This window comes from Argiope bruennichi, chromosome X2 (genome assembly GCF_947563725.1).
Source record: "Argiope bruennichi chromosome X2, qqArgBrue1.1, whole genome shotgun sequence".
NCBI lineage: Eukaryota > Metazoa > Arthropoda > Arachnida > Araneae > Araneidae > Argiope > Argiope bruennichi.
This window is the reverse complement of record NC_079163.1, coordinates 10,879,516-10,893,499: the sequence shown is the minus strand read 5'-3', so window position 1 is coordinate 10,893,499 and position 13,984 is coordinate 10,879,516. Positions and strand designations below refer to the sequence as shown.

The window sequence follows — 13,984 nt, the reverse complement described above, 5'->3', positions numbered from 1 at the left end:
AAAAATTATGCTTTTACACATAGCCGCAGTTCCTGTTAAATGAAAATATTGCAGATAATTTAAATAATTTTATTTATTTGGCTGCGAGTTACCAATTTCAGCATTTAAGGAAAATTGCATCTTTTGATAAAAAATCTCTAATAACCCAGGGGAAAAACTGGAGTTTGGCGGTTTTTAAAAAATTGTTCCCTTGAGTTCTTAACTTTCCAGAAAGCTATTTAGAAACAATTTGGTGTAACTAATATAATATTTTTTGTCTCAAATAAAATTTCAGTGGATAAGAGGATTTTTTTTTCTGTGTAGTGATATTTTATATAAAAGTATTTGAACATTAAAAGTTGTATACCCCACGTAGCACATCCTGTTGTACAATATTATACAATATTGTGTAATATTATATTATATAATAAAATATTTAATAATATTATACAATATTGAGAATATTATTTAATATCGAACAATATTGTATAATATATATGTGCTACTTGGAACATATTGAAAGAAATTCTTTTATTTACTTGCGTATTGGCATTCCATTAAGTGCCGTTATAAAACATAATTTTACTTTTTCGCTCGTCACGTTTACATCATATAGTCATCAGCCACTGATTTCTTTCTTTTCCCAAGTAGAAGTGGAAATTTCAGAGAAACGTGCTTCGGATTTATGTAATCCAACTTCAGTCCTTTGTAAAAATTTCTATTTCGTTAATTCGTCATTAATAACATCAAAATGTAAACAACTCATTTAAGATCCTCTTTTGCACGATAAGAAGTCTGCGGAACCCCTGGGAAAGATAATAAAGCAGCAAATGAAAGAGATTTTACATTAGCATCGTAAGTTGTTGTTAATGCATATTTGAAACTCTCCGCCCCGAAGCTGTAATTAGATTTATGAGTCATTCAAACGCCATCATAATGCTTTCGCTTTACTTCGCTCGTTAATCGACGACAAATTTGTGCTAGCCTGGATAGTGGAGGGCTTTTAAAAGTGAATAAGCTTTATTTAAGGTTGGCTAAAAATAACATTTTTCTGCAGATAACAATTCTCAACCTACCCTTAGGCGGTTTAATTCCCGCCGAACAAATAAAAAGGTAATCTCAATCTTTTTTATCTTTCCTTGGAGTAATGTGTCCCTTCTGGCCTCATAAAAATTACATTCTGGCTGCGGTCAAAATTGTCAGCAAAGATGTTTGAAAGGAAATTCCACAAACATCTTTTTCTTTCGAAAAGCCTCATTATCAGGCTAATGTTGAGATGACGGATTTTCGAAACGTCTCTCTTTTCGAGAAGAGTTGAAAAGGTATTTCCTGTAGATAGATGCCTGGTTTGGGCCTGAAAGGATCTTCCTGTCTCCGTAATTAATTATTTCACTTTAAGTACACATTTAAGTTTTTTTCTCCTAAGTTAAGATGATATTTATGTTTTTTAATGGCAAGTGCTTCTTTTGAAGAAAATGCTTTTTGAAAAGAAAGAATTTCAGCAACTTTGATAAAAATAAAGTGCGCATTAACTTAGGATATTCAAATTGTCTTTGGGGCCTCGGAAATCGCCATTATCGTTAAATTATAGTTAGGTGGCACTTGCTGAGTCGTATATTGAATGTATTCAATCTTCGGAAGTAAAGGAAAAAAATTCTTTTACATATTAATTGGAATCATTTTTAAGTATATCTCTAGAAAATACCTATAAACATGTTTTTGAAATTTAAATTAATATAATTTTTTGCGTGCGTGTAATTAAGATATAATGAAGACTATTGACCTTGTTAGATAACATCCGGGCTAAAAATAATTAGTAATTAAAAAAGCTTTTTAGAAAATATGAATAATAACTCTGATTATAGAGATTTAATCAACATGAAATGAGCTCTTCATTATATTTTGAATTTATCATTATTTATTGCTTTACAGAAATAATACATACCGCTTATTTTTCATTTTTGCGATACTTTTTTATATTAATTTAAACAGTACCCTATTCTTATAACTTTTATTGAATTGCCTTTCAAAGATTCGTGGAATATCAAAATAGTTAATACTATAATACCAATTGAGTTACTTTCATTCAAAGGGATTATTTTATTTTTGTTTTAATATATTAGATATTTTTTTTTATGTTAGAATGAATAATTAATTTTGTCTCGGTTATTTTTTTGTCATTTGTCACTGTTTTCGACCCTATTTCTTTTGCAGGCCTGTAAGGCTTAGGCGACACAGGTTGATTATAACTGACTGTATGTCAGTACAATCAGTTCATTGGAGATGTTTTGAAAACACAAATTCTCAGTATTCATTTAAAGAATTTTATTTTAGCAACTGTAGATTAAAACAGAAAACACGTGTGCGGCTAATAACGGAGGTTTATTTTAGAGCGCTCATATATCAGCTGAGGGCAGATAAATGCTTGTTCAAAATTAGCCTGGTTAGTATCTATAAGCAATTGAGTTAAGTTTCTTGGGGTTGAAATTAGCATTTGAAAGTATGTAGTAGCTAACGACTGAAGGTCATGCGACCTCTCTGCGATCTAAATTAAAGCGGATAAAATAGTTATGATAGCAAATAAATCAAGTTTCTTCAAAATTTCTTAAATTGTGGCTCAGTTTTCGATATTGATGTTTGCATTATTCGATATTGATTATTTACTTTAAAGTCTTTTTCTTTCGTATTTATTTTAAAGTCAGCTAAATCATTACACATTTGTTTCATCCTACACATTATAGTAAAATGGCCTCCAATGTGCCAACGAACACTGGCACTATGCCATCGGACGTTTCTTTCATATGGTGAATCTGAAATGCACAACTGATGATAAAGGCATCTGGATGACATTTTACTTCAAATAAAAGTATTATCTACCATTTATTCTACAAAACGTTAAAAAATTCCAAGACTTCACTAGATTCTATTTTAGTTCTGATGTGGTTAATGCAGAAGTGATCTCCCCTTCTGCTTTCAGAATTTTCAGGATTTCTTTCTTTGTATTCATTAATATTTTACGCACCTTAAAATTACTAACATTTTATAGTTGTTAATTCTTCTATACATCTGCGATGTTTTAAAAACTTTTTAGTTGTTTAAAAGACGAATCGATGATAAAAAACAAATAAACAAGCGTAGCATTAACGTTTCGCCTAACTCGGCATATTTATTTAGCTTTGAATAGTCCAAAGCGCAAATTCGTATTTTGTTTTCGCGTTGTCCCTCTACTCTAAAAAACTAATGGTTATGACACATGTATCTTCGTTTCTCCCATTCTCATTGCTACACACCTTGTTGGCGAATAAATCTGAAGATCTTTCGTCTCCAAAAGAATATGACTAATTATTGTTGTTTTGAGAACAGGTTTAAGAGCTAATGCATAGGGATTAAAAAAGCATTTTGAAGCCCATTCACATAGGAGAGACCGAGGGAAATTGTAACATTCGAATTCTAAATTAACCGCTGAAGAAAATTCTCATTAAATAATTATATTCTCTAGTGGTTTCCTCGCTTCGAAAGAAGTGCCTGTAGTCAGTTGTAAAATGCTGATGTTAACCTTGAGTGAGTACCTGTTAGTTATTTTACTTTTAAATCTGAGTTATTTATTTGCGATGGCAGTCATGTAGATATCTATACATCATTTGTAAACGAAAAAGCTTAGATTCCAGGAGTTAGTATATTTGAAAATTCTGTACAACAGTGCTATACCACTCAAACGTATCAAAGTATAAGATGGTGTTACATAAGGTTACTTTTTACAGTTTAATAATATTCCCAGATTTAACGTTTAATTTATTCCTTTAAAATACTCATGAGGAACTATAAGAGAAAGGGAACAAAGCCATGTGAAGGTCAGGGAACAAAGTCATGTGAAATATTTTTGGAGGCACTGGAGGAAGTAATGACTGTTCATTGTAAAAGGGAGTTAGTAAATATAGAATAAATTTCATGAGACTCCAAAGACTCAGCAAAAGAATAAAAATGGAAAGTGTTGATGTGTTATTTATGCTCCTGATTTACCAAAATATAGTTAAATTAAACTGAATAATTGAAAAATATAATATAATGTTTTTTTGGAAATGCCGTATATTAGTTAAATTAATGAAACCTCTTTATTTCAGATACAGAACCAACTGTGAATAGCATTAGTTATTTAAAACCTGGACAGCATTCACAGATGTACAGGAGAGATGCTTCAAAGATTGTCTGCCATTTCTTTTAGAAAATGAGAAAGCTTTTTCCTATCTGCCCATCTTCAAACCATTGTGTCATAACCATTTCTTATTTCCTAGCTTCAAACAGACACAATGCGGAAATTTTCCTCACAATTTGGCAATGCCTACAACAGATTCAAATTCCACTGGTAAGATATCTACAGCGTTGACAAGATAAGTGACAATAGTCTAGACGCCAAGAAAGATAATTGTATTAATAGATGCCAAACGCATTAGAATTGTGACATCTGCAGAGGCAGTCATACTCTTGTAGTTGTCTGTCATACTTTTTGCTTTGTCAGTGCCAACCTTAGTCACTCATTTTACTTATTTTTCCCAGGAAAAACTTTAAGAATCACTTTCTTCGAAATGAATCTCAAGGCAGTACAGGCTCATCAATAAATCGTGATAAATGACTGGGTAGGCTTTTCCGAGTTTCATTAGACATTTTTCTGAAATATATAGGCAGCAAAGATAGATTTGCTTTATTTTATCTAGATAATCTCATCTCAACATTGGACCAAACCAATGAGATGGAGTTATATTTTTCTTTCCTATCACACTCATAATATTAATTGTAACCATTAGTTCGTGCTTGGAACTTTCAAAAAAATTCACCAACAGTACCATTATAACAGTTTATGAATGAAGAACTTCCCTAAAAGCACCATGACAATGCGGGGCATCCCATCAATATTGAAAGAAACCGTCACAAATGCAATTACGTCGAAGGAGGTTATGGAAATTTTCAAGGTCTTTTAATAAATCTACTGGAATCTGACCTTTTAATAAACATTAGTTGACTTTTGTATTGAATTAGAATGATAATAATAGGAGGCTGGAATTTTTTAAAAATAAGTGTCGAAAAGCTTTTAATCCAATATATATTCAAAGTTTTATAAAGGAAATATTTTCAAAGATTTCGTGCGGAATTTCATTAACTTTTTTTAGAAAATATCTCAGGATTTTACTTATGGTAATATCGTTGAAATATCTACTGGCCATGCACTGATATATACATGTAATGCGTAAAAGCATTCTTACATTTTTATCACTCTCTAAGATTACTAAAATCATTGTATATGAACTGAAGAACAGTTAGGAAAAGTTTTTTTTAACGTAATGACAGTTTTAGTTTTTTTTTCTCTAATGTATTTACTATCAAATGTATATTAATAACACTCTCTGCTTTCATATTTTGATTACGTATTCAAAACTGCTTCTGTATAGAAATGTTTTAGAAACAAACTGCTCAGAAGTAATTTTCTCTTAATTAATAAAATAATCATCATTCGTTCAATTAAAGTTTTTATGAAATATGCTTAAAATGCCTTGGCAATTAAAATCTTGATATTTATTTAGAATAAGCAATTCATCACATTTTGTTTAGCCACGTATATGTGCATATAAAAGAGTTTTTAAAGAAACAAATTTGACTATCACTGTGGTTCCCAGCAAAACATGAATAAATCGTTATTAATTTAAGAACCAAATATAAACCTGTGGTGTTATACAAAAATTAAATACAATAATATTTGTATATATCATTTTTAAATCATATATCGTTTTTCAGTATCTGAAGAATATTTTGTGAAATAAATGCATTTAGCATTATTTTTTCACATAATGTTACACCAATATCTAGAAAAAAAAAATCAAAGGAAAGATCTCCAATTATATTATAACCAAGATTTATTTATAATTATAGGGAATATATCATTTTTAATTCTCGATTAAGGTTGGGCAATTTTTCTGATGTATATTGATTTTCAGAGTAAATTCGCCGCTATTCCTTCTTTAATCCAATTTGAAATGTTTTTTCGTTCTTTAAATTATTTTTATAGAGCTTCAAAGAGTGGAGATAATGAAGATTCTGATTTAATCATCTATTTATTGCCCAAGACCTGAAACAAAAATTCCCTGTTTCAAAATTATAAGTTGTTTCCTTCTTCTTTCTCCATTTTTATCGTTTTCATACTTTTAACTGTATCATATTTTAAATGCTCAGCAAAAAGTATCTAAAATCAGTTCAGTTAATGCTATAACTTTATTTTTAATTTCATAATGGCCTCTAGAAAGTACACTCGTTTTGATAAGAACGATTTGCAGGAAATCTGGGAAATACTTTTACAAAACCTACAAACCCTATTTAATTGCAAAATTTGAAGATTACTTAAATGAAGAGTTTAATCATGTTTTCCAGTTGACTCAAAGCTGTGTGTTTTGTCAGATTAACCTTGCCGTTCTGTTTGCAATTATTAAGCTAATATAACTTTCAGTCAATGTTATCTGGACATTGCACACTAATTCCTGGAACCTACATGTATTCGACATGTTTTCAGAAAAATGTTTTGCTTTGAAATGAATCAAAATTGCTTTAACAAACTAACTTTGATATGATCAAAAATTAATTCAATAAATATTTTAATATAAAATTTTTGTATTTTAAATAAAAAAAAAAGAATTACAATATTAAAAAAATCTTATCTCCTTTCTATTTTTTTTTTGGATAAAAATATGGAAAATGGAGCTTGGAGATATATTTTCTACAATTTATTTACAGCATATTTCCTTTATTAACATTTTTTGATAATTTTCTTAATGGGCTCAATCGAAATCATGCAATCTTAAAGTAATAGTGAAAGTTTATTATAAACCATTAAGTATTTTACTTGAATGAATATACAAATCAGTTTAGGATTTGTATAATTCTCCAAAAAACCACCATTTGGTAAATTTGTTTTCAATATATTGATATTTCCTGATGTCCAAAAAATAAACATTAAAATAAAAAAAATAAGCTTTGCAAGCAAAAATAATGGAAGAACAATTTTAAAATAAAATCCCACGATGCTTTTTTCTTTGCCTTTTACTTGCACTTATTCAAAAGTTGATCAACAGTATCCATAGTTACTTTACTAGAATTATTATCTAATATTATTTCTGGGTTCTTCTATGATTTGTTATGATGATTAAGAATGATTTTATTCTACATTTTTGGGGCCTAATGCGCAGCAGTTGTATCATCTGTAAAGTACCAGCTTTGCCCGAATTTATAGCCAATTTTCTCAATATTTTCAAGAAGTAATACTCTATTTATGTCAAGTAACCGAAAGAAATCTAAACCCAATAACTCGTTAACGCATAATTTCGGTTTGCATATGATCTTTTAAAAGTGCTCTTCATGCCACAGAATTCATCTGTTAAAATAGTCTAAAATATGGTATTCTTTTTAACTCTGTCAGTTTTAATTGTAGGAAAGTGAAAAAATTGAAGATATTTTTATGAAAGTGTGCCAATTTTTTTACTAAACATGGCTAAGAAAACTGGAAATTGTATTGAAATTTCGTAATTTTTTCATTATAAAATGTATTGATTGGAACAATATAATTCTTTACTTTATTTAAGCGTTTTTCAAGTTTGAAGTATATACCTATTTCTAAACAATTTAGAAATTAGCTGGTGGACTACGATTAAAGTGAAAACTCCGTATATTATTACACTCGATCTCTGTCATAAATATCTTCTCAACATTAGGCTAAAATACGTAAAATTAATCAATTTTTGATTGATTTGGGTGTATTTAAAGTAAGTTTTGAAGATACATGAAAGCTGGAGGAAATAAGGTTTTCAATTCTGAATCAGGCTCAAGAAGCATTAAGGCACCGAAACTGTATATCAGTATTCCCAATTTACATGCATCGTTTAAAGACTCTTAAGGAATTCTAAAGTCTAATGTAATATGCATCTTGATTTTCTATAAAACAAAATTTTTTTCTAGTTGTTGAAAAATGTTGAAGACCTATCAATAAAAAAATTATTGTTATTTATTGATAATATCAAGGTTACGGTTGATAAGATTTGAGATATTGCAAATATTGAGCCACGCTTTCAAATAAATTAAGTGTTATTGTACAGCATTAGTTTCAGATTCAAAAGTGTTTTTTTTAGATTCTTTAATATTTAGCTTAAAGCTTTTGAAAGTTTTCAATTACGGTACTGGATGAGGACAATTTTTGAATGTTAAAATAGTTGATTGATACATTATAAAGGATATTAATTTAGTTAACGAAATCGTAGTCAAAATAAGCAGAAATTTAAACAATATTAAACAAACTGCAATAATGGAGAAGATGCCCTAAGAAGTTCTTTATAATAAAAATATAATTTATTTTATAATAAAATCTATTGAAAAATATTTCTTAGACATCTTATTAAATATATTTTTGTACATGATTTATGTTCATGCTTTTAGCATTTGGTTCAAAACATGCTTTAGAATTGTTTCCTATTTTACAATTTGATGGCAGTAATTGAAGAATTCAAGTTTTACATTTTTGATATGACAAAGTTTCTCGGGAAGAAAATTTACACAATTTTTCTTTGAAGTTAGATAGAGAGTTACCGAGTGAGAAATCGAATGATTATTTCTCAGTTGTGGAATAAACTCTTCCAACACATGCATGCTCCTTCTTTGAATAAGCCCATTTGTAAAATAAGCATGACTGCATTAATTCTGACCTTTGTCGCCCGAAAATTCCAAAAGTGGAACTTGCGCATCGTTTGTTCGTTTTCCCCATCGTTTGTTTGCAAGTTTTAATGTCTTTTAATACTCACTTATAGTACAACCTCTAAAGTTTACACAAATACTTTGATATCAAAGGCAGAGAATGTTGCTTTAGCTTTTCTGTTTCAAAATATTTTAATGAAAGCGAATGTTTAATTGAAAATTTATTTGTATAAATTTAGTAGCAATTTGAACTAAAATTTTAATTTTAAACAGAACCATTCTATTTTATATTTTATTTACCATAAATTCAATTAAAGTGTTTCCGCTTTACTTGAAATATGATATGTTTGATTCGAAAAAAAATTAAACGCTCTTTCAATTACGATTAGAGAAATTAGCTCGTACGATTTTTCTGGACTATACCGACAGTTTTTGAAAGAGATTTAGAGAAGTCTTGAATAAATCTGCAGGTGAGATATCTTATAAAAAATCTTCAGTAGACATTTAAGAAGTAAAAAAAACCCTTAAAAAACGTATGGTGAAATTAAAAAATTTTTCAAATTCATTTTGAATCAACCAATATTTAAACCGTGAATGCACAACAAATAATCTTTAGGAAGATTTCATGAGAATTATGAATAAATATTTTGTTTATTTTCTTACTTACTAAGAATGTTAATTATTGATATGTAACAAACTATTAATATTTGCAGAAGTAGACATCCTTTTTAACTAGCAGGAAAAATTTTCGTTGGTAGACTTACAAAATGAAGTATCGAAATGATGACAGCAGTGTAATAATAGACTGACTACTCTGACCCACACGAAAGCATACGGAAAAACTTGAATGACCGGACCGCCGTGACAGCAACTCTGGCGAGAACTGCGATTGAGTCCTAAGGGCCATCACCGGCCACAGTACAACCCTTCCCTAAGGAAATACATCCCGTCGTCGATGGGAGGCAACCACTCCACCCGCTCGTGCTCCGTCAAGGGCGGAGAGAACCAACCATCACAACGGACGCTTCTCATCCTCAATTATGAGGTCTAATACCTCCCGAGGGTCTAATACCATGTGTTAAGAAAGTCAGATTTTTATTACGAGTCTTGTTAACAAACCTTGTTCACTCACACTTTTGAGACGAGTTATATGGAATTCACCCAATACAAGGTGTCCAGGTTAAAAAAATTCAAGTAATAGTTTAACACCAGATGAGCTAAAAATGTCAACCGAATGAAAGAGTTTTATAAATGATGAGCACAATTAGTGGCATTTTCAGATAACTTGTCTCTCTAATTTTAGCAATATATGACGCTATGAGACGTTGAAATGGAAGAAGAAGCCTATGTTCTCGTAAAAAAAAGCTATTCCACATTTTTTCTTCATTAATGTGGTCGTTTAAATAGGCATATTACTGCTTGTACATTAACAAACTACGTTCACACTGAATTTCTTCAACTTTTGGCGAAATATGAGGATTTACCCTCTATAAAGAAATTGTTTACAATAATTCATAGATAGTTCTCTTAATAAGGTGGTGTCTCTTCAATACTTATACATTCAGATAATCTGAGTTCTGGTTAAATGACTATTTTCAAAAGACAAAAACTCTTGAGGAAACATTTTTGTCATTGCTCTACATAGGTCATGCTAACCAATTAATAAGAAGATTGTAAGTGGAAATTATTCATGTTGTAGCTAAGCAAGCTTTTCTACTCTTTCGAATTCTTCACGAATGGATGAACTTATTCACAATTTTTTTAGAATATCATTTTCTATATTCAAGCACATTTCTCAGTTTCTTCAAAATTAAAATTTCATTTATATTAAATGTAATACTAATCAACCTATCTATAACAGAACAATATATAAATCGCTTGCCTTTGAAAATGTCTAGAAGAAACAAACAAGAAAAAAATTGTATCATCAAGAAAGAAGTTTTGATATTCTACTGAAAAATTAGGTAACATTGTTGGTTCCAGTATGTACTTCCAAGGTTAAGATGTAATTTGCTGTGAGATCATATGAGCTACTCTTGGTCCGAAGACGTGTGACAAATAAATGACCCTACTTTTCATATTATAAGAGGCAATTTTTATTATGAATGAAAAAAAAAACAATATTCTACTCACCTGTTGTTTGGTGATGTAAATGGGCCTGTTAACCACCACCCATGTCACTGATTCATGGCATGCAGGTACAGTCAATGAGCCCTCGTAAGTTACAAACTGAGGCGTCGGAGGCAAAAGGCCTAGGACGGACACATGATGAAGAGGAACTTCTTCTCCTTAAATAAAGAACAGACTACAATAAGGATAATGATATCGATTTTATTACTATTTAGCTATTAGCTAAACATTGAAGAAAATCTTAAAAGAAATTTAAGCAAAAAGAATAATCAGTCAGTAATAATAAAAAATATTTATTTAGCTTAACATCGGAAAAAGCTTAGCTGACTAATATTTACGAAAACGGAAATTTTTTTTATCACTTTGAATAATCTTTCATAGTTTATCAGAGAAGTTATAATTTATCACTTACTGCATTACTTACTATTTAATTCATAACACTTTCAACGCTATCGACGAGATATCTCGTCTTTCAGATACTTCCAATTACAGGTTTCTGTGGGCTAAAATGAGTCTCTTATGCCAGTTTAGATAAAAGTAAATAGATAGGTTGAACTTTCTAATACATATCTGAAGAACCCCTTTACTTTTATCTAAACTGGCATAAGAGACAAATTCTAGCCCACAGAAACCTGTAATTCGAAGTATCTGAAAGATGAGATATCTCGTCGGTAGCGTTGGAAGTTTTAAATAATAAAGCTTTAAAGAACCAACTAATGTGATTTTTATTTCAAAGCAACGTGATCAGTTTGGGCGGAAATTCAGTTTTAAAGCTATATAGGATTAATTAAGACAGGTCTTGTAAATCTGAAATGTGACAGAATTTGACAAAAGCCTCCCCTAAACTGGCAACAAGAGCTCACTTCATCAACTTCAGAGAGCTTAATCTCCTATCAAATCTAATGTTCACACAAGACAGATCTGCAGCAGGATCGGGCCTTGGATTTGCCTTTCTGAGATTCTACAACTAGAGATTTGCTATCAGGCTATTTATTTAAAAGGCTAATTTTCAAATTCCATTAATAATAGAAGCATCAGAACAGAAATAAATTATTTTCTGAAGTTATTTAAAATATTGGAAAATAAAAGTGGTTTCAACGCTATAGTAGTTATTTACCAGTTTTAGATTGTTCAGTGAATCGTCGAATTCTTATCTAAAATGCCAGCTATGAGGCTTTTACCAATCAGGTTAATTTTGGAAGCATTCAAAGTTCCTGGAAATTTGTTTCCTAAAGATTGTCTTATAATTGTCTGCTCCTTACTGGCTAGTTTTATTTACTATCATTAACAGATGAAACTGACAGTTCATCAGACAGATTAATTCTTCCTATTAACTAACCGTTTGAAGTTATAGAAACGGAAACATTTGAAGATAGCATTGTGAGTAGTTCAAAATTCCAAATATAATATTAAGTTAGTAAGAATCGCTATGTGATTCATCAGATACAAGATTTCGATACTCTAAAATAAGAGTCTGCATGAAATTAGCAGTTTAGAATGTCATGTTTCGATTGGCTATTACAGGGAATATTCCTAGAAATGTTAAATATTCTTTACAAAAGGTATAAGTTATTGTAGTTTAATTATAAAATATTTCAGAGGATCATATTTAATAGAATGCGCAGTTTGAACTTAACATGAATTCACAATCTCATAATTAATCAGGATTTAGCTGAAATAATGTAAAATTATGTGTTTTTCCTTCGAATAATCTCATTCATTCCGAGCTTAGTGAAGGCCTAAATGACTTGTCTAAATGTCTACGATAATGGTTATATCGCATGAAATAAATGATTAATGCTTACCAGGCTGTATAGGATCAACAGTGCCCTATAATGGGGAAATCAGAGCTTAAAAAAGTGTTTCAGAATTTTTGTCCATTAATTTTTCGATTTTTTTCACACTAATATTAATTGTGATCTTGCTCTTTTTTTGTATATTATTTTTATCATAAATTTTGATATTTCATTATCATCTTGTTTATTATATTCATTAAAAGAATTTTATTTAAAATTCTGTAAGGTTGTGACCTAGGCCATGATCGCAAACGATCATCTGAAGAAATTATAGTGATTGAAGATATAAATATTTACCATTGTAACACAGTTCCTTTTGAGCATTGAATACTGAAGGAGCGTTTTTAGACATATACCAAAAAGGGCGCATTCATTGCGCGTATATGTTAGAAAATAATAAAAATAGGCATTTAATAAGTTGTCAAATATTACAAAATGTCTATTGATGAATAAATGAAGACGATACAATACAAAATATTACAAAACGACTATTACTAAAAAAAAAAAAAACACTGAACGACGAACAATCAAACTGTTAAATCGATATCTGTAATAGATTTATTTAAATCAATTTAATATCTAAACTAAATTTGAGATATTTAACAAAAAGTTAAGAATAAGCACTTTGTATAATAGTGTTTGCTTCTTGAAATATTCAATTATATTTTACGGTAAGAGGCAGATATATTTTTTTTATCGATAATCCGTTTTGAAAAAAATAAAGATAAACATCAACTTTTCCCTCAAAGCACAAAGATATAAATATATTGCATAATATTATATGTTACTAACCAACATTCGCAATATTGCATAGCATTATGTTGTATACTATCATATAATATTCGACAATGTTGTAGAATATCTTTCAATATTTTAAGCTAGCCATGCTTTATTTGAAACGTAACAGTCTTATACTAATTCTGTTTTTTATATTCTTCTATGTTACATTTTACATTTTTTATGTTCTTTCGAACTATACCTCATCCATTTAAATATCTTATTATAGATGAATTTTGATTTTCAAAAAATATTTCATGACATTTTATTTCAGAACATCCTATACTCATACATAGAATAATAAATCCTTCACCCAAGAAAAAAAAACATATAGCTTGTCTTGGAAAATGTCAGACTTTTTTTTTCTATGAATGCTATTCGTAATAAATTTGGTATTTGTAGAGCCTTAATATATTATGCTTTTTCATCTACAAGAAAGGAAACATTCACAGCAGTTTTCTTTATTACCACTCATGTATGTGAACTCATTTCAGACTTTCTTCAGATATAACTTCGTAAGAAACTTCTGACACATCTAATAATGATTTAAGATGTTTTATCTTCTAATTATTTGCTGC

The 13,984-nt window shown here is 29.6% G+C and overlaps 1 protein-coding gene across 1 annotated transcript in view; it reads right to left on the bottom strand.

Annotated features, from left to right (window-relative positions):
- The window catches only part of LOC129960585 (carbonic anhydrase-related protein 10-like), a 763,831-nt gene that overhangs the window by 55,761 nt on the left and 694,086 nt on the right, over positions 1-13,984 (bottom strand). The window contains exon 7 of the mRNA XM_056074079.1: positions 10,837-10,991. Coding sequence (XP_055930054.1) covers positions 10,837-10,991 — 155 coding nt within the window. The remainder of the gene's footprint in view (positions 1-10,836; positions 10,992-13,984) is intronic.